We start from the raw sequence: 22,010 nt of genomic DNA, 5'->3' as shown, positions 1-22,010 counted from the left end.
ACAGGCAAGCATATTTTCCCTAAACAATGTCAAATATTAATGCAGAAATAAAGGGAATGGTGTAGATAATTTTTTTCAGATATTAAAAACATTATTTTTAAGGAGCCTTCAACTTTTATAATTTAAGTTTCATTCTTTTTATTTGAAACTAGTTGATTGGTATACTTTTTGGTATATTTTCTCAGGGAACAGGAATCCTTTTTTCTGTAACATGAGTCTCATTAGCGTTATACAGAAGACTAGAATACAGTTTATGCTTCTCATCCTCAAGTCATTAAATTATGATTTTTTTAGATGGTGTTAAGTTAGTGATCAAGGTGGCAAACTGAAGCTGAAACTACCACATGAGCAGCAAGCCCAGCCCTTCATTTGCCTTTAAAAATAACATTTGTTCTATTCTGCTAATGAATGAGTCTTCTATGATATCATTGCCAATGAAGGCACTGCTAAGACTCCACAAGAATCTATCATGCCTGTCACTTATTGGTGGCCCTGTAATGTATGCTTAGCGTGTGATGTCTTGTCCAGCCCCATTGCATGGAGGAACATTTACAGGGAGTAGAGAATGTGTTGTCAGTGAGTTTGGGGAGTTGACTAAAGTGACAGTTAAATTGGTGTTAGGTGAAAGGTTGCAGAGTGAACTGGCAGTGTGGAAATCAATAAGGATTGTGGATGGAGGAAAAAAATCAGTCATAATAACGAAGAAAAAGTTACAGAGAAATGACAGATTGAAGAGAAAATTAATTTACTGTGAGTCTAAGGAAATCTTCAAAGCTCTCACGGATTCATTGAGAGATTAAAGCACAATGCTTAGAATAGTACACTGGAATAATACATACCTAGTACTCCACACAGTGCAGTTTGGAGTCGGGGTGCTATATGAACATTTGACTTCTTCATTGATACAAAGGGAAAAACGAAGTAGCTTTTTGAGGCAGCACAGAAGGAACTAGAATTCTAAAGACTCATAATTGTATCTGTCTGACCAAGATATTAACCTTTTTGTATATATTGTCCCCAAATGGTAAATGCATCTTCAGAAAACATGAAAAGGGATCCCTTTGGAAGTATCTTTATTATTCAAGTTGTTTCTCAGGGAAGAAAGGAGACAGCTCTTAGGAAAAGCACATGAAGATATTATTATTAAACTCTGCCAAATTACTGGCATTGCAAGCAGCCTCCTGCCTCCACCTCCCTGGGGCTGGGATTAAAGGTGTATACCACCACACTTAGCATATTATTTACGTTAAAACTAAAAAGGTGGTTTCTGGGGATCAAATTAAGGCTTTAATGCTTGCAAAGAAAAAACTTTGTGAACTCAGTATTTCCTCAGTATACAAGGGTCAATGTTCAACCAAAGCTTTTTTTTTCTCTCTCTCATGTTTGTTGTTGTGTTCCCTTTAAGTTTCCATGGTGAAGTACGCTGACTCTGATGTGGGCTATACTTTCTCTTGGGTTACTTGATGATCTCTGTTGTTTTATGAGTATATCTGACATCTGTTTTCTGAGTTTACAGGATTATAGTACATGATGCAGTCGATTGGCAGCCCCGTGACAAAATCGTCCTCAGCTCTTCTTCTTATGAGCCTCATGAGGCAGAGGTCCTCACTGTGAAGGAAGTCAAGGACCATCACATCAGGATCTATGAACGTCTAAAACACAGGCACATTGGTATGGTATGGCTTTGATTTAGTACATGCTTCATCGTTGCACCGTGAACAGACTGCTTAGGAGCCAGGCACATTGGACTTGATTGACCTTAAGGAGTGGAAGGAGGCTATCTGATTGCTGCCCTGCACTTGTCTTAGAAACCTTTCTTGGGTTTTCTTCTCTTCGCCTCCATTCTGCTCACTTCCTTCTCCCCCACTTCCCTCCCTGCCTTCTTTACCCCTTTCTTTTCCTTCCTTTTCTTCCTTCCTTCTTTCCTTTATGTTGTTTTTGCTTCCTTCTGCCTTTTATTGTGTGCATGAGCTAGGGTCTGACTAAGCACTCCAAACTTGCAACTCAAATTAATTCTCCCACCTCAGCTCTCCAGTGCTGAGATTATAGGCCTATAGATGCCACATGGTTTTATGCCCGGCTTACTTTTAATTTTTATTTTATTTATTTATTGGCTTCAGCTGTCTTAGAACTTGCTATGTGTCTAAGGCTGGCCTCAAGTTGAAGAGCTCTACCTGCCTCTGCCTCCCTGGTGCTGGGATTAAAGGTGTGTGGCATCACACTTAGCATATTGTTAACTTCCAAAATAATATTTAGATACTTTAGGAGATATCCTATCGTTCATAATGGCAAGTCTAAGAAGAGAGTTAAAAATCTTTACAATAGATCATTTGCGTGTAAGAACAAAACTCTTCGATAATAAGCATTTCATGGCACATAGAATCCTACAGTACCTTGGAATACAGTGGATAGTATAAATAACAACTTCATTTAATTTAGAAATGTATTCTTATTTACACAAAATATAGTTTATATGTATGTTATCTACTGAGATGACCAAGAAAACCACAAAAAACCCAAGAGCTCAGATATTTTTTTCATAAAGACAGGTTAGTGTTGGGGCTGCAGAGATGGCTCAGAGGTAAAGAGCATTGGCCGCTTGTCTTAGTTAGCATTTCTATTCCTGCATAAACATCTTGACCAAGAAGTAAGTTGGGAAGGAAACGATTTATTCAGCTTACATTTCCACATTGCTGATCATCAGCAAAGGAAGTCAGGACAGGAACTCAAGCAGGTCAAGAAGCAGGAGCTGATGCAGGGGCCATGGAGGAATGTTTTTTACTGGCTTGCTTCCTCTGTCTTGCTCAGCTTGCTCTTCTTTACAACCCAGGACTAACAGCCCAAGAATGGCACCACCCACAATGGACTGTGCCCCCCAATCTTGCTCACTAATTGAGAAAACACCTCAATAAGCTGGATCTTATAGAGGCTTTTCCTCAAGTGAGCTCCTTTCTCTGTGATAACTCCAGCTTGTGTCAAGGTGACACATAAAACTTGCCAGTACACTGCTCTTCCAGAAGTCCACAGTTCAATACCCAGTAACAGCATGTTACTCACAACCATCTATAATATGGTCTTCTTTCTGGTATGCAGGTATACATGCAGATAGAGCACTCATATACATAAAATAAATTTATTAATTAAAAAGTCCAGATAGATAGTGTATAGAAATAAGTCATTAAGGAAAATCAGTCTCCTGTATTATGAAAAAAATAAGCTTAACTCAGGACATATTACTAATGAACGTGCAAAATAGATGGGCCAGAGCCTTGTGTTTTTATCTGATATGTGAGAGGAGAATGTAAGTGGTCGCCAAGACTGTCTGAAGTTATTTCTGAGTCATAGCTTCAGAGCTAATGCCTCCTCTTCCCTTCTGTTATTGCTGAGATGGGGTTTTTCTCTTGAATTTCTAGGATCCATTCATTCTGCTGCCTCAGCCTCTAGTATGAGACTGTAGGCATCTATCACCATGTCGAGCTTGATTTTTTTTTTGTTTAAAAAGCATAGCATAGAAAAGAGAAATCTTTACTAACCCTGTCCAGTTAAAGTCATCCTGAAATATCAGTGGAAATAGGAGTACAAGGCACCTCCTTCCCCTCTGCTTCAGGTAGATGGAAGAAGTCTCATCAAGGGAGGGAGTTTCTGTGCTTAGCATCACCTTTTTTCATTTCCTTCACCTTCTAACATTGCTCTTCATGCTCTACCTCTGCCTCTTCTGAACCAGGATTCTTTACTTCCATGATGGAGGTTTATGGAGAATGTACAGCCAAATGTCACATCCTGACATTGATGCATGGAAGGAAGAAGATTGGGACCCTATGAACTGGACAAATCTCTGAACCATTGGCCTATCCTAGTACCCAGAGTTATTGAAAAAACAAAAAGAATTATTGCTCACACATTCTCTTTGATCCCAAAGAGGGACAAGGGAACAGGTTTTTCATTCTCAGCTGACATCTGTGGAGTGTGCCTGGAGGAAAAACTGGCTTTTGTGTTGGGAGGACTTCTAACTGGAAGGGAAAATGTTACTTGTGAGACACACTGGGTCCTCAGATGGCAATTTCCAAGACAGACAGTTAACGGTTGTTCCCCCTGGTTCCTATTTCTCTAGGAAGTGCCCACACCCTGGAGGATAGTCGACAGATTTGTTTGGCTGCTGAGGTTGGATTGTTGACCAGAAACATTAGAATTCAGTCTGACTCATCCTGTAGAGGGAGACTCCTTGTGGGGTCCTTCAGGAAATCTAGCGGAGAAGAGTTTTCTGGTAAGTGAAAATGAAATCCACAGTTACTTACTATTCAGCTACTGATTCTGAACTACTCATCTAGGACACTCAGAAATTTCAGCTGTGAGAATTTTCACTTAAAATGCAAAAATGATCAAATTAGCTGGCTCCTTTCTCACTCCAGGAAGCTATGAATTTTCAGCCTGAATCTTTGCTAAATTATTGTGTGCAGTTAAATAATGCACTAGATATCCATGTATTTGAACATTTTTACCTCAAAGAAAACAGCTTGAGCAGATACGAGATCTCTCCTTTGCTTTGAAATGACAGATAATTTAATAGCCATTTAAATTTTATCAACTTCCTGATTTTCTCTTATTTTTTATCCAGTAGTATGTAGTGTCTAATCATAGGCAGGAGCTCATGCTACAGATTAGTGGCTAAAATTTAAATACAAATTATTTCCATATTTTAGAGTGTTTTAAAAATCAATTCAAACTTCTAAAAAGATCAATGCAACCTTTTTCTTTGAAATTTATGCTTCAGCTCTTTTGGAACCTTGCAACATAGTTTCATGACCTTATTTATTAAATATATGTCCTGAAGATAGTTTTACAAAGCTCTTCCTGATCAAATAGTTTAGGGAATGTTGTGAGGATCGCTCCATCTTTGAATGTCTCTGTATATCCATCCTTAAGGAACTGAGTTTATTTATACAATTATCTCCCTTGATTCTTAGAAATTGCCTTTAATACTTTTGAGGCACACATCAATTTCTGATTAATTCTCTTTTCTTTTACTAAAAATGCCATGTTTTCTTCTACTATTTCCTGAAGTAATTTTTTAAAATAAATATTGGCCATTAGAAAATATTTGGATAAATACAGTTGAGTAAGTGTCATTGTGTACAGTAGGACATTGGGTATATGCCCAAAAGTAGTAAATCTGGGTATTGGGGTAGAACTATTCCCAATGTTCTCCCTGCTCCACATCCTAGTGAGCATATGCTGTAACTTGAGTTCTTGATCTTAGCCATTCTGATCAGTATACGATGGAATTTCAGAGTACATTACCCAGAAGACCAAGGGCATCAAACATTTCTCTAAAGGCTTCTTAGCCATAAGGGAGTCCTCTGTTGATAATTCTGTTTAGCTCTGTACCCATTTTTAAATTGGATGATTTGGTTTGTTGATGTGCAATTTCTTACATTCTTTATATATTTTGGATATTATTCCCCTGTGGTATGTAGCGTTGATGAAGATCTTTTTCCATTTTGTGCACTGCTCTTTTGTCCTATTAATGGTATCCTTAGCATTGCAAAAGCTTTTCAGTTTCTTGAGGTCACATTTATTAATTATTGATCTTCATGTCTGAGCTACTGGTGTCATGCTCAGGAAATTGTCTCCTGTGTCAAAGAGCTCAAGGCAGTTCCCCACTTTCTCTTCTATTAATTCTATATGAAGACCAAGCTGCATAACTGTTACATATGTGCAAAGGACCTAGGTTTGTCTCATGCATGTTGACAAGACCACCACACTCATGAATTCACAGCAGCTGTGACTGCCTGTATAAGACCTACATATGATCAAGCCAGTCAACATTCTAGTGTGAGTCTCTTCTTCCTAGCTGAGCAGCCATTGACAAATGATGGCTTCTTGAATGTACAGTCCCACACCTAGACTATGTGAGTAGCCCTAATTGGACTGATTAGGTTAGAAATATATTGTATGTATTTATGGAATTCTTAAGGAATTAATGAAACAATACCTGCATTTTTCTTAAAGAAAAGAAAGTCACTTTGTACTTGAATACAATGAGGGCTAAGAGAAGAACTGGCAAATGTGCCCTAAACACTACTCAATCTTATCAGCATGGGGCATTTTCTTGACCCCATTTGTTCACTATATTGGAATATTTAGATCTTAAATCAGAAGTTCAAGATTTCTAGTGAATAGAAAAAAACCCTCTTTTCATAAGTTCTATTTTTATATGTACTTGCCAGAGGTGAATTTGCCCCCCAACCCCATCCCTGGAATAATTATCTGGTAACATTTTTACTTCTTATAAGTTGAGGAAGTTTCTGGTATTCAGTGAATAGTTGCCACATGTATAAATAGTACAGCATCATCCAAGAAAGGAATGCTGGCTTAAAATACCATGATGATGAGATCAACATTATTCTAGATGACAGAGACAAAATCTTGACTCTGGACTTGTACAAATGAGTGTAAAGTTGAGATATAGAGGCCAAACTAATGAAAACTAGGTCAAGCAGAACAATGGTCATGGACTAGGACAAAAGACCAACTCTTGATGTTGAGTAAAAAGCCTGAGCTAGCATCAAGCCTTGCCCATTCATAAGACTTTGTAGTTGCTAACCTATATTGTAATTTCCCAGAAAAGGAAAAAGAAACCACATTGAATGCTTCTGTGGGCTGGAGCTGTTCTGGTTTTCCACAGTGGAAATATTTTCATTTAATGACCCCTTTCTATCCAGGATACAATTTGACTTCTCATGCTACATTAAGAATCCTTGTTCTTTAAAATAATCAGTGCCATCACAGAAAGAACATGGAAATGTTGTGATAACCAGTGGATCAGGGAGTTTGCTGTAAGATTATATCTCTGAACAAGAACTGAACAAGGTTGATAATAAAAAAAAAATGTGAAGGTGAATCAGGGGAAGACCACAAGGCCTCAACCCTACACAAAGAACTATAGGCAACTAGGAAATGCTGAAAGCTGGAGAACGAGTCTGTCCCAGGGAGGAGCATACACACCAGTTGGTTTTCCAATACCAAATGCTCAGCCCTGAAAATGTACACACAAGGAACACTATCTAGACTGAGCAGATTATATTTAGAAAAATGAAGACGGCGTGGGAATTTGGAAGAGAGAAAGGAAGGGCATCTGGTAGGGTTTTGAGGGAGGAAATGGAAGAGGAGATTATGTAACTATCTTAGAATATAAAGATAAAAGAAATATCATGGATGCTGCTGAATGGTTAACCAGGCTAGGGCAGTCTCTCCTCGTAATTAGGGACTGCAAGGTTTTGTTTTGTTTTGTTTTGATGACAATATCTAGTTAGAAAGTTCTACGATTATAATTTCAAAACGGAGAAAGTGGCTTTTCTACTTTTTGTTACTTAACTACCATAATTAAATCTGAACTACTCATTTAAATGCTCAAGATACTTTAAGTATTTGTTTACTATTTGTTGATTTTCATTTGTTGTTTCAATGTGCATGTGAGTGAAATGAAACTGTGAATCTCAACCACATAGATATGAGATCTTGAAATATTATTCAAGCATATACTAATGAGAGGCTAAAACCACCATCTCTAACAGGAAACAGACTGTTTATATGTGTATTTACATTTCCATTTGGAGATGTTCATGTCAAAATTCTCTAGGTAGGGAAGATGTAACCAACCTTTCAGCAGTGTGCTATTGGCAAAGAATATCAAGAGAGCAATATCGTTTTAATGTTGGTGACTAAAATCCCTTCTTTGGGAAAGATGTAAAGAATATCTACCTCTATGGTTCCCAAACCAACCAATGTGTGACTGTACCGAAGTTCACTCCAGTGAACTTGGAAGTTTGTTAGGGTTCCTAACAGAAGTTGGATAAAGGATATGGGCAGGAATATCTTAAAGTAGCCACACTGGAGGATCATTCCCAGGAGGAATGATGGTTTTTCCATGTCTGTGCAGATAGAATACCTTCTGTCACCTCCCCCAAACACACACACACACACACACACACACACACACACACACACACACACACACACACAAATATCTTCTAGCCCTTTCCAAAACCCATATGCAATTAGGAAGAACTGTATACAACTTGTTAAGAGTGGTGGCTGTGTAAAGGGCAACCAACTCCATTTTTGAAGAAACTCAGTTTTGAGGGAGACCAGAGGCTAAACTCCAATTCCCAAAAGTAAATCATAGAGTCCTCCTGAGCAAGCAGCAAGCATCCTATGACAACCCACCACCCCTTAGCAATAGCCAGTCAGGCTGCCATAACAGAGTCACGGTACATATAGTGAACTTAAGACATTCTACAGAGAATAACTAACTTAGCCATCCTGTTTGTCAGGTGGTTTTTGTCCCTGTGTTTGGTTCATGAAGATTATGTCAGAAATGCAGTTTTTAAAAGGTTAACTTGCTGACCCAAATAGAAATCCCCCGTGATTGCTGTAACTACAATAAATACTCTGCACCTCTAGACTTAGGACTCTCACTCTGACCAACTGCGATGGGAGCAGTGAGAGACCCTGCTCACAAGCTCATAATAAATACCCTTATTGTGTTTACATAAGAATTGGTTCCTCTGTGGTCTTTGGGGTACCTGCCACTTGGGCATAACAGCTCCCCCAATTCCCTCTTTTTATGAGGGGAAAGTGAACAGTCAACAGACCTACCTGTGCTATCTATTCAGATAGCTGAATAGGACCAGCAGAACTCCTGAAGAGGGTGGCCGTATGGCTCAGAGGTTAGTCCTGTATCACAAAGTTTAGCACAGCATTTCTATACCATCCCCCAGAAGCTTCTCAATCATTGCCAACTGAGAGGTTTATTACTGAGATTCTTTTATCTCATCCCGGAGAGGCATGCAACCGTTTACCTTCTCCCTCTCACAGGTTTCAACTTCTTTACAGCAATGATTGCAAGGAAATGTGTTTCTGAAAAGGCAGTGGAGAACTGGGGGTTTAGGCTAGCCTGTCTTTGATCTTTAAGAAAAAGTACTAAAATGCAGTAACACCGAAATGTCACATGGGTAGCTTCTTCCATCTTTAGCAAAGAAGGAACACCATGATTTACCTTGACCATTGCCTCAAAACACAAAACAATAAATACCTCATAAATTCCAGCAACAACAATGAATCAAAAAGAAGCGAGGGACCCTGTTCTCAAGTTGTAATCTTCCTAGCAAAGGATACATTAACAATGCCTGGCATACAGCTATTGCCTGGTTACCTAACTCTAGTATGAAGGTCTTCTTCCCTCTACAGTATTGAAAATCTCACTCATGCTGTGTATTTGCAATGAAATTCATTGTACTTAGTCATATTTCCTGATCAAAATGTTAGTTTGTTAACCATTTTATGACTCAGTTTTCTTGTCAGCAACATGGAGATAATAATTGTAACTAACTCATAGGATCTTTGTGATAAATAAGATTGTGTGTGTGTGTGTGTGTGTGTCTGTTAAAGCAGAGCTTAGCACATGATCTGTTATATGCGAATTAGATGTTTCACTTTTTTTACTTTATTATTATATCATAACCTATAATCATATAGTGTAATACGTATTTTTACTAGAAGTAACCAGTATTGATTATTAATACTCGAACTTAAAACCAATGTGTAGGCTGAGTTCTGTGTTGTTGTTACTCTCTTTTTAAGGCAGCACAGCTAAACATGTGGCATCCAATTATAATCCTAGCTCTTGGGAGCCATAAACTGGGCACAGCTACCCAAGTCTGTGAACTGAGCTACTCAGGAAGCTGAGGCAGGGGTCGTAGGCCTGACTTGGCAGCTTACTGAGACTCTGCCTCAACAATAATAAGTTAAAGGGCTAAGCTAGAGGTGTAGCTAGCAATTGAGTACTGGCCTAGTAGGGCTGAAAATACAGTCAACAATCCACATTAAAAGAACAACATTCAAAAAGGTGAAAGTCTTCAGTGAGATTACATAATTATAAATTTTTAATCAACGATGTAGGAAATCTCATTGTTATAAAAATCCTATGGGAAATAACATGTCGCTAAGATTAAAATATAGAAAAGGTTTCATGGGGGTTAAGGTGTCACACATGCTGGGCCAGTTCTGTGCCACTGAGCTCCATCCCAAGTCTTCTCTTCCGGATTGTATTTAGCTACAAAGCCTTACTGAGTTACCCAGGCTAGCCTTGACTTCACCATGTAGCACAGGCGGGTTTTGAACATTCTACCCTTTGCCTCAGCCTCCAGTATTGCCTGGTTACAGCCCTGTGCCTTCAGATCCAGTTTCACAAACAATATTAAATATGTATTACGTTTCTTTCTTTTTTTTTACCATGTTTTCATCAAGAAGCTCATATTTTTGGACACGAATTGTAATAAGTTTTGTACTTTTACTCTTCTTGAAAATGCTAGAAGTGTTTTTAGAGTTGCCTATTCGGTTCCTTCATTCATCCCCTCCATAGGTAATTACAGCTCACTTGAACAGGATCCTTGAGACAGACAGGGAGACATGCCTTTGAGGCAACTGGGCAACAATCTACACATCCTTTATTCTTAGCCAGGCCCTTTGATTCAGTCTCGTAGAAAATGCAAAGAATCTGTGAACCAGTTGTGTAACTCCCCACGGTCATCCCCTGACTTATTTCTTTTCTTGCTTTTTATATCAGATATATCGGAGCTCAGATAGCACATTAGTGTTTGTAGACAAGAATGTCATATTTCCAGTGATTCATTTTTTTTTGTCAGTGAAATTGTACAGTATGAAATACAATTCTGGTGGCAAGGCTAATGATTACATTTCATTTCAGTATCTGCATATTCTGATGCCCCAAAGCAGAGACCTTTGGTATTTTGTGGGAAATATGAAGGAACCTGACCTGAATACATACATTTTCCTTTGCAGGTATTCTTCAACTTCTAAATGTAGAAATTCAAAACATGGGGTCACCACTGTATGCATCTATTGAATTCACTGGTGTGTCAACTGGATCCTGGGTTATATCTTCTACTGTACATCAAAGCTGCACTGTGGGCATCCATGCATCTTCTAGTCGTGGGATGGTCTTAAATGACAACATAGTGTTTGGCACAAAAGGCCATGGAATCGATGTGGAGGGTCAGAACTATTCTCTCACCAATAACCTTGTCATTCTGTCAATGCAGTCAGCAAACTCCCTTCCTTGGGTGGCAGGAATCAAAGTGAACTATGCCGAAGATATCATTCTCCACGGCAATGTGGTGGCAGGATCTGAGAGACTTGGCTTTCATGTCCGTGGCCATGGGTGCTCCTCTGAAGTGCTTTGGTCTGACAATGTGGTTCACTCAAGCCTCCATGGCATTCACCTCTACAAGAAACATGAACCTAATAACTGTACTGGTGTCTCTGGATTTCTGGCTTTTAAGAACTTTGACTATGGTGCCATGGTTCAGACAGAGAATAGTGTGGACATACAGAATATCACTCTGGTAGATAATACTGTTGGTCTTTTGGCCATCTCGTATGTATCTTCTGCTCCACTGAGATCTGGCAGCACTGTACAGATTACTCTTAGGAATTCAGTCATCGTAGCCACTAGCTCCTCTTTTGACTGCATCCAAGACAGAAAGGCTCCTCAGTCGGCCAACTGGACCTCCACAGATAGAGCGCCTTCCAATCCCAGAGGAGGCCGGATCGGTATTCTGTGGCCTGTATCTGCCTCAGAACCAAATGGATGGCCCCAGGAGCCATGGCACAAAGTAAGGGGCGGTCATTCAGTTCCAGGAATTATGAAGCTTCAAGGTAGGATTCTTGACTCCCTCCTAAAAATGGGGCTCCACTCACCCAAGCACACAATGTTCAATAGTGTTCTTAAACTATATAACAAGAAGATCCAGCCTAGCCTACTGATTGCTTGTCTAACTGGCATCCTACTTTTGATGAATCACAATTGTGTAGTAACACCAGTCAGTGACTGCTTACAGAAGTTACTGTTTTCTGCTTGCTGGGCTGTCTTCATTGTAGCTATTTAACTCAATAATAACCCATGGATAGCAATTACTTTTCCTGCTATTCACTACAGTAACTGAGATGCAGAAATTGTATCACAGCTGCAAGTCGTTTTGTAGTTGGGTGCTATAAAGATTGCTAGGTTTAAAGTCAGCATTTGACCATAAGGGGAAATTTATCATCCGCCAGATAGTTTTGGCAATTCTGTACTTATTCTCTATTTAGTCTATCTCACAATTGGTCTGAGTGTTACATAAAATGGATAGATTTTTCATCAAAAATTTTAAAAGATTGTAGTATACTTGTACTGTATCTTTAAGGGTTTTTAAAAATTATTTTACATGTGTGAGCTACATATGTCTGTGAACCATATACATGAAGTAGCCACTGAGGCTGGAATAGGGAATTAGATCCCCAGAACTGGTGTTATAGAGTGTTATAAGCTTCCATGTAGCTGCTGGGAATTGAGTCTTCATTCCCCAGAATAGCAGTCACTGTTCTAACCACTAAACAACAGCTTTCTGACTTGGAATTGCTGTCTTTTTTTTTTAGTGCAAAATGTCCATGTATGGTAGAGGCATTTTGTAACTAAGAGTCATGTAAACTCTCCAGAATTGTTCTGGATAGTTCAAATTAGCTCCTAGCATATATGCTATGAAAAAAATATTTAGTTCTATAATCTCTGTGGTAGAAGATAGATGGTTCGCATGATACAATCTTGTGATATATTGCTTAAAATTTCAGATGTCACCTTTTCTAGTTTTGTGAAGAGTTGCTATAGCGACGACCTGGATGTCTGCATCCTGACTAATGAGCACAGCACTGGAATCATGTACCCAATAACAGCAGAGAGGACCAGAATGCCGAAGATAAAGGACAAAAACAAGTTCTACTTTCCTCCATTACAATCCGGGTACCACTTTCAGTATTGATGATAACAGTATATTTCTGAAGCAGTTTTCAACTGTTTAAATCCTCAAACACATGAAAAAATATAACACCATTACAAGAACTGAAATATATCCCTGTAGAAAAGGCTGGTACCTTGATTAAGTGGTCCCATCATTTTTCCCCACCCCATATTTTTTCCCTTTTATTTATGACTTTAAGAATTTGCACACATCAGGTACTAGTTACTGGTTTCTCCCTTTTGAGTCTTTTTTAAAAGAAGGGTCAGACATTTAATGAAAGTTTTGTTGTTATTTTCTATTGTTTCTTCTCCTTAGAATAGTTTCAGAATAGATGGAATCAAATCAACATTTGACTTGCATTCTTTCCTCTACCATAGAGCATAATACACAGAGTTTGAGATAGGGGTTCAGAGAGTCTTTGATCAGGATGAGGAGACAGGAGATTGTACCCAACTGCTAGGAATTCCTAAGCTAAGCAATGATGTATAGACCAGGTACAACTACTACTCTTGGACATGATCTGAAAATTTTATTTAATTATCTAAAAAATAAATATGGAATCTCTCTGCATTAAAAAGACTTGATGGGAAATCTATGAGTTTGACCTAACATTGTTCCTGTTTTAATATCTGTCCCTGAGCCTCTATAGCTACTTCAATATGCTTAGGTACATGTGTTTTGCTGTATCACAATTTTCCTGTCAACACTTCCTTCTGTTTGTGTCTTACAGTAGGCTAGAAGCTACACATCTTGGTGCATTCATGCCAGTATCAAAACTCCATAAACAAGATGATTTATAATGATCAAAAATTTATTTCTTATAGTTTTGGAGTTCGGGAGTAAAAGAAAAAATAATATCAAAGTATGTCATGCCTGCCTACTGGTGAGGGGTCCTGTACAGCTCTTCCCTATGAGGTAAAGAGCATTAGCTTCACATGGCAAAAGGCTCAGGAGGACAAAAGGAACCCCTGAAAAGATCAGCACTGCCCATGTGCTTTCTTTTTGTTGCCTGTCATGAGACAAGGGTGTTGCCTTTTCCCTTTTTCCACAGGAAAGACTTAGTGGGAACCATCTGCCCTGCATCATCGGACTGTGAAATTCCAAGAAAATACCTCTTCACAGATCTGGATGGGAGAACCCTGGGTCTGTCCCCACCAGTTTCTGTGTTTCCAAGGACAGAGGAAGGATGGACTGGATCCTTCTTCAACACAGGTCAGTTACATCTGACCATGATGTGTGTGGGAAAGGCAGAGGGCATGCAAAAGAGCTGGTGGCCCTGTTGTTCCATGAGAACAAAATATATTAGACAGGAACTGACATCTAAGACAGCTAGCCTGTGCTGATGTGTTATGTGTATGGTAGGGATACTGAGTCATTGAGATTCTGGGATATCACTACTATGATGTCTTTGAATGCTTGTGTCTATGTTAGTATCACTGAACATTGAGAATTATCTTCATACACTCCTTAGCCTTGTGTAACGTTCATTTTACCTTGAAATAACCCATGGAACTATGAATCTATCTTTTCTTTTCTGTTAGGACTTCAAAACTCACTTTGGAGAGGGTAGTATATGCAGCACTGTGAAATTCATCCCCCTGGTCTCCAAGTGTCTCTAAAACTGTGCTGGGCTCAGAACTTCTGCCTCCTTTTTTGTTGTTATTGTTTTGTTTTGTTGTTGCTCATAAAACCATATCATTGTATAGGTTTTTATACCTGGATCCTAGAGAGATTTCTATTTCTACCAACAGGGACACCAAATTCCCCATTTGAAATGAATTTGTGCATGTTATGTGGTAGGAAAACCTCAAGAAAAACTTTGACTCTGCTTGATTCTTTGTAGATTCTTTCTGGTCTCCGATGCCTTTATTTTTTACCAGTTACATTTGTTATTCTATAATTCCTGATGTTTATATAATGCAATCCTATTACTCTGACCCCCACTCTTTTATTTTCTTCTGTGAGGTCTGATTTGAACCTCTTCTGGGACCCCTTGAATGAGACCCACAGAGGTAGTGATTGATGCAAAAGCAACGGGAATTTTATTGTTTCAACATGTTGGGGTCCCAAGAAGGAAATGATCCTGAGCAGACTCTAAGAGGGAGTTATATACCTTGCAAACAATTGGGGCAGAATTTGAACAATGGTAACTAAGCAGGGTACTATTGGCGGGGTGAAGCAACTTGCAAACTGATCGAGTCAGTGGACCAGCCGGGACATTCCAAGGGGGTTGGTGAGGGCGTAGTCACAGGTGGCTTTTTGTGATAGTTGGCTTGCAGTTGTTCCAGGAACTAAGTGGGCTCTACTCCTCCTGGAAGGGAGGGTTCTTTTGTGGTGGAATTTTGCCACTGGCCTCAGGTTGACCCCCAACTCTGGCTCTTTCACTTCCTACCCTTATTACCACCCCCCCCACTGCTTCTTCCTTGCTATTTTAAGGTCTGAAGGTGTGACTCTTACAGAGCTAGGTACTCAGACTGTTTTCCTTATTCTAGGAGGACCAAGGTCAAATTACTACACATGAGTTATGTTTCCTATCATTAGCTCATACCTGACCTTGAAACTTGGTTAAAAAAATACCCAACTGATTCTGTTAAGTAGTACAGGCATCTGGGATTCACTTGCCTGCAATTAGATTTCAGTTGTGGCCTGTTACTTGCTTTCTATGTTCTTCAGTAAGAACATAGAGCATACTCTTTGTCCTTTTTCCTAACTCTCATGCTTCTCATCTTCCTGTCTGCATTGTCTGTAATGTAGGCATTGCCATCTCCCACCTGGTGGCAGAATAACCTCCCTGTTGATGTTTTCTCCCATCCCTGCATTCGAACCTCTACTCACCAAGTAACCGGGACAATCATTTAAGCTTTCCAATGTCCTTCCATTCAGAAGGACATCCACACCATATGCTTACCAGACATCTATTCTTGGGTCATGGTTACTTTCTTCCAACTCCTGTGATGCCTCCTCACCCCCACTACTTACCTTAAATATCACATTTTTCCTTTAACATAACGATCTTGCATAGACTATTTCCTCTCCCTGGATATTTTATTTGTATCTGTGTTAGGGATAAGCTTATCATCCTCAAATGTCCTTGGAGAAGCCATCCCTTATCTATCAAGCATATGAGCTAGTGCTAGCATTGGTAGGATGCTTGATCCCCATGTAAGAATCCAAGTTCAATCCCTAGGACAAGTGTGGACCACATAAACTGTGTGAGCTTTTGCATATCAGTAATCCAAAATCTTCAAGGTTATCCTCACAGTGTGTTTGAGGCTAGCTTGAGATAAATGATTCCTCATCTCAAAAACAAATAAAACAATACATTTATTATATTTATATTATATTTATTATTTTATAAAGTCATTGCACCTGTGTAAAGGTATCTTTTATTCTCTTGTTGTGATTGTCATCTCCAAGATGTATTGCTTCTGTTTGCTATCTGAGGCCTAGCCTGTACAATCTAATCTAGTCCAAGAATGTTTTCAGCCTTGGATACTTAACTAATGAATAAGCTTAACCCCTTCCTAGTTCTTTCTGCTCTCTGGCTAGCTGACTCACTTCAGCTCTTTTGGATCAAAGTCCTTTTCAAGCTGACTGATTCAATTTGGCTTCTTTCACCTTTTCCCGCATTGCTCTGCTTGGCCTCAAATAACTTTGGCAATTTGTTCTAATCTTCTGGTTCCTTCTGATTCTCTGGCTTAGTCTGACTTCACTTGTGTCTTGCTTGTTCTCTCTCCGCAACCACTGTCTCTATAACTGTCCCAGTAAGACTGTCCTCTGATTCTCTCCCTCCAGTGGCTTACCTTTCCTCTCTCTTCTCAATTAGACATCACTTTCAAATGCGGATGCTTCTTTCTACAAACTAACTTTATCTTCATTGTTTTAGATTAAAGGTGTGTACTAAGGTTTTATCTGTATTTCAGCTAAAGGGATTAAAGGTATGTACTAAGGCTGAGCCACACCACAACCAGAATTAGGTCTTTTCAGTAAACAACACAATCTGGGGAATCCTACAATACAGCTGCTTTATTGTTCTTAGAGGTTCGTCACAGGGTATAATGCTATAAATGGAATTACTTAGTTGTTTATTTAACATTTAACTCTTTAGAATACAAATTCAGTGAGAGCTACTGGCTGTATTGTGGATGCCTAGAAAGAATACTAATGAGATTGTCCTGATTTAATGGTATATATTGTCATATGGAAGCCTTCTTCACAGCTCATAGCTTTTGCTTGTTTGTTTTGTTCGTACTTTTTGTAAAAATGAGATTTTGTTTAGTTCCTCGGCAGCTAGCTGAGAATTTGTTGTGTAGATCAAGATGGCCTTTTTCTTCTGTGTTGTTCATTCTTGCATTAAGTTTCCAGTCCCCCTGTCTCAGCCTCCTGTGTCCTGGTACAGGCAAACATCATCATGAAAAACTGGGTATATTTTTATTTGTTTATATTTTTTCCCATCAGAGCTATCGTTGAAGTATAACATTTGACATTTGGAATTATTTCTCCAGATGATTATTTAAATTGCCATGATAATTCATATTTGAAAATATATTTTATATTGATACCTTTCCATATGTCGAAGTCTTAGTGTTGCAATTGAATGGCAAGATACTGTGTCTACAGGATAGGTTTTAAAGTCATATATATGCAGAGTACATAAAAATGTTATATCATTTCTATTTGTTAAATATAACCAAAAATCATTTTTTTCACAGTGGAATGAAATCCACAATGTTAGTGTGTATGTTTGTTTGTGTGTGTGTGTGTGTGTGTGTGTGTGTGTGTTTGTGTGTGTGTGTGTGTGTGTGTGTGTGTGTGTGTGTGTGTAGAGAAAGGTGAGTGTTGGTATATGGTTAGTAAAGGTAAAAAATAAAAAGGATAGTTTTATCCTTAGTGTGACTTGTCACCTTGATAAGTTCTTCTAGAATTATCTGAAGAAATTCCTTTAGGAATGCCTTTGAAGGATTATCTTGATTACATGAATTGATGTGGGACTTCTTACCTGGGGGTGGGACCCTTCTCTGGACATGTCAGAATGGAAAAACCACATTGATTAGTTGAATAGGAGAGTGTGTTCATCTCGCTCTGCTTCTTGACTGATGATGTAAGTGTCCAACTGCTTCAAGTTCCTCCTTCCTTGACTTCCATGCCAGGATGGACTGTACCTCAAATTGTGCTCTGAAGTCAACCTCTGTCCCTTAGTTTGCTTCTGTCACAATGTGTTACCATAGCAACTGGAAAACAACTACGGCAGATACGCAAATCTATTTCCATCTGTCTCTAGATTTACTCAGTTTCCTACAGTAAAATTTCTATTGGTTAAAAAAAAAAAACTTATACCACTACTACAGACATATCATGGCAACATCCTCATACTTTAAAACTAGCCTATGGGTAGCTGTGGAGCTTATATGGACTTGTGCATTGGCCAAACATATTTCTTTTTAATTAATAATATGGGTGGCAGTCCACAGTGCTAGAATTTATTCTAACAGAAAAGAAAAAAGCTTGAACATGTCTTTGTTTGGGTTAACTTAGAAATACACCTGATACAAAGGTTAGACTCAAATGGTTTATACAGTAGCAAACTGCCAAAAAAAAAACACCAGTAGGAATGTGAGATTAGAAAGAAATAATGACGGTAAAGATGGGCTGTCAAACTGTCACCACTGTGGAATTTGGAGCCCAACTCTAATGGGACTCTTGGAGACTATAAACCCAAATGACCACAACCATGCCAGAGGAGCTAATGTAAATGTTACATTCCTGCTTACCCTTGAACTGAGAGATGATTCAGGGTGGGATATCTCACCAGCCTGTTGGATTTCCCTGAACACAGGTTGTATGGGCTCTTGCATATGGCAGGAAATCTTTCTCAGATGGACGTCATAGGTCTTGTCAAGAGTTCTCTGCTGTTGGAGAAGATGATTTCCATCAGCATATGTGATTACACACACTCTTACCAGTAGTCACTCTGATGTCAATCAAATGCTTCATGTTTAAATTATAAGAACATCCTTTTGATGAGCTTTTAGGAGGTTGCTTACCATGTGGTGTAATACATTATTCAGATGTAAATATGTTCTTGCTACTGGCTGCTCTTCTGTTCTGTTTGCTTTCGCTCAGCTCACTGCCCTGTGTGAAACACGATTCCATGGTATATAACAAACAGTACACACCATTTGCTTTCAGGGTCCAAAAACAAGGCTTTGTGAATGGCTGAGCATATCCACAGAGGAGTAGAAGAGTGAATGACTAAATCCTCATGTTCTAAAGCTGCCTAAAATGTTCAGTGAAGTTGTTATAGGTGAGAAAATTCTCATAGAGGAGTTTGCTGTTTACTACACTAAAAACAACATTCTATGTCCCTTTGCAAAGAAGATAACATATAGTAAATGGTGTCTGTTGGGGGTGCTAATAGGATTATAGTGTTCCTTGATTTTCAGATACCTCCTTCCATAATGTAAGACTATTGTACTTTAAAAATCATTGTTTTAAACCACTTTCTAATTCCTGTCACCAAGCCAGTTGATGAGAAAAGCACCTACTTATTCCTAAGAGAGTGGCTCTTTCCCATATATGCCCATGGGAGCCCATAACGATGACACAGATAAGTCAAAAGTAGAGAACACTAGAACCAAGCCTTGTATTTTTTGCTAATGCCACCATGTTTGAAACACCCTCACATCTTTTCTCAATTTTATTAGCAAATCTCTCCAAACCACTTCAATTCCATTGCCTCTGAGGTTTATTTTTAATTTGCAAAATAACTGATCTTGTTTGCACTTATTAGTTCACACACAGGAAAAAAAAACCTCACTCAATCATATATCCACACTCAGTCCCCTGCATATCATCAAGCACTTTGGCATCAGGAGTGAAAGCCATCCACGTGGATCATTGAATGTGAACACAGTGCCGGTAGGCTTTGCTATCTGTGCAGTGCAGGGTGTGCAGCCTGGGAAAAAAAGTGAGCTGGTAATTTTGTTTTATACTTATCTGTAACTTTTCATTTGCTGCCAACTTTGAAAATTGCATGGCAATAAGAGAAGGCAGCTAATCCCAAGCAGGTGATATTTACATTTTATTTTAGGGAGGATTTCTGGTGCTATGGAGCCATCTAATGATCCAAAAATCCAAAATCATCCAATAAAACAAAATCTTGTTAATGAATATCCTACATATGTAGGAGAGCAACTCTAGGCATTTTCATTTTGGGTCCCTATTCATTTTCTGCCTATCTCTAGCTAGTAATTAATACTATCATCTCACAGACTAGTTCATATACATGGAGGCCTGGTGTGTTATAAGAGGACTGAAGACTTCAGAGCCATAGGTTGGTGACAGTTCAGAATTCCTCAGATAAATAAAGTAGGAGGGAAGTAAAGCAGAAATTCGCATTATGTGACTGTTCTTTGCATGTGAGATACAGTATCTGGTATTTTCCTTTACTCAACAATATGTTTTGTCAACATACTGTCCATTAGTATCTTATTAAAGTGGATATTACATTGTATAGTTGTTTGGTCTCATCAAAGTTATATTGCAACAAAAACATGCACAACTAGTAAGGAAAAGAGGAATGAAGAACATAAAATAGTATTTTGGTTTACAGAGTGTTTCATATAGGAGTGAGTTTATTTTCTCTCTTTCTCTACCTCTCTTTGGTGTGTGTGTGTGTGTGTGTGTGTGTGTGTGTGTGTGTGTGTGTATGCATGTTTGTATGCATGTCTGTCTGTGTGTGTGCATGTGAAAAAGTTCAGATGAGATATAAAGTTACATGGCTCTCAAATAGACTCTAATGAGCAAAGGGAGGAAACTCATAAGGAAGGTCACCAGCTAGCACAGGAGCTCTGGTAAAAGAATTTTCCTCAATACATAGGAGGGGTCTATGGGTGGCGTGCAGTCCACTAGAGGAGTGTGCAAAGAGACAGGAGCCCACCCTTTGAAGGCCAAGGTAAAAGGTTAGGATTTTTTTTTCAGTTTTATTTGATGTGTTATGTGCATTTACATTATATAACTTGATGTTCTGACATACATGGTTAAAGGACTGCTTTAGTTGAACAGATAAACAGTAACTTCTCTTCTGTTGTGGTAAAAGCACCTACAATCTTACCAAAGAGTATGACTAAATTTAGTAACTGTAGACCTCTTGTTCATTGGGTCTTCAGGACTATTTACTTTGGATGAGTGCAAATGCGGATCTTTTGAAGTACGTCTCCTCATCTCACACCACTCTGATTCCTGTTTCTGGTACCTATCATTCTATTGTCTGAATGAGTAGGAGGATCTAAGAAGGTCCGCAATAGGACTTTTTTCAGTTCTTTGAGGAAGCACAGGAGTAGGAACAGATGGTGTAGCCTAGAAGCTGCTCATGATGAGAAGACAGGGCCTTCCAGAAGGTTCAGTGTTTTCTGCTAGTCACAAAGTCTTCCTGTCCACCATGCAAATAGTCCCAGAATTTTCTAATTGGTGAACCTACCAATTTGACCAAATAATTTGTATCTGTGGTATCTAATAACGCTTTGTGGATTTCTATTTTGTGTCTCAGTACATGATAATTTATATCCTGTTTTCTAAAAAGTGGGAGCTTTCAGTAGACAGATCTTGACAATTAAATTAGGACACTAGTTCCACGGGCTAGCTTATTACAAGAATAATTCCCCAGGCTAGCTTATTATAAGAATAAGACAAGGCATTCAGCATTCATACGCATGTGGGAAGAATTTGATTTGTCTGTCTGTGCGTGCGTGCGTGCGTGCTTGCGTGTGTGTGTGTGTGTGTGTGTGTTACTAGAAGAGAACTTGAGGCCTTTTACATGGTAGGTAAGTATTCACTGAACTATATTCCCAGCTTCGTTTCTTAAGTTCTTTTTCCCTTTTGCATGTAGGAAGACTTGACTAGGTATGTATTTGCACACAGACACACACACACAGAGAGAGAGAGAGAGAGAGAGAGAGAGAGAGAGAGAGAGAGAGAGAGAGAGAGAGAGAGAGGAAGACAGGGAGACAGGGAGACAGCAAAACAGAGACAGAGAAGCAGAAAGGCGAGTTAGACAAAGACAGAGAAACAGAGACAGAGATAGAGACGGAAAAGATTGATAAAAAAATTAAACATCTACAAGGAATATGCTGTGCTAAACTTAAATGTTACTGC

General features: G+C 38.9%; 1 protein-coding gene across 1 annotated transcript in view; it reads left to right on the top strand.

Annotated features, from left to right (window-relative positions):
• Pkhd1 (PKHD1 ciliary IPT domain containing fibrocystin/polyductin) overlaps positions 1-22,010 on the top strand; it is a 457,519-nt gene that overhangs the window by 317,835 nt on the left and 117,674 nt on the right. The window contains exons 55-59 of the mRNA XM_032899487.1: positions 1,517-1,671; positions 4,112-4,264; positions 10,864-11,739; positions 12,691-12,859; positions 13,909-14,069. Of these exons, the coding sequence (XP_032755378.1) occupies positions 1,517-1,671; positions 4,112-4,264; positions 10,864-11,739; positions 12,691-12,859; positions 13,909-14,069 (1,514 nt within the window). The remainder of the gene's footprint in view (positions 1-1,516; positions 1,672-4,111; positions 4,265-10,863; positions 11,740-12,690; positions 12,860-13,908; positions 14,070-22,010) is intronic.

This window comes from Rattus rattus, chromosome 4 (genome assembly GCF_011064425.1).
Source record: "Rattus rattus isolate New Zealand chromosome 4, Rrattus_CSIRO_v1, whole genome shotgun sequence".
NCBI classification, from domain to species: domain Eukaryota; kingdom Metazoa; phylum Chordata; class Mammalia; order Rodentia; family Muridae; genus Rattus; species Rattus rattus.
The sequence above is the reverse complement of the archived record's forward strand: the minus strand, read 5'-3'. Positions and strand labels throughout refer to the sequence as shown.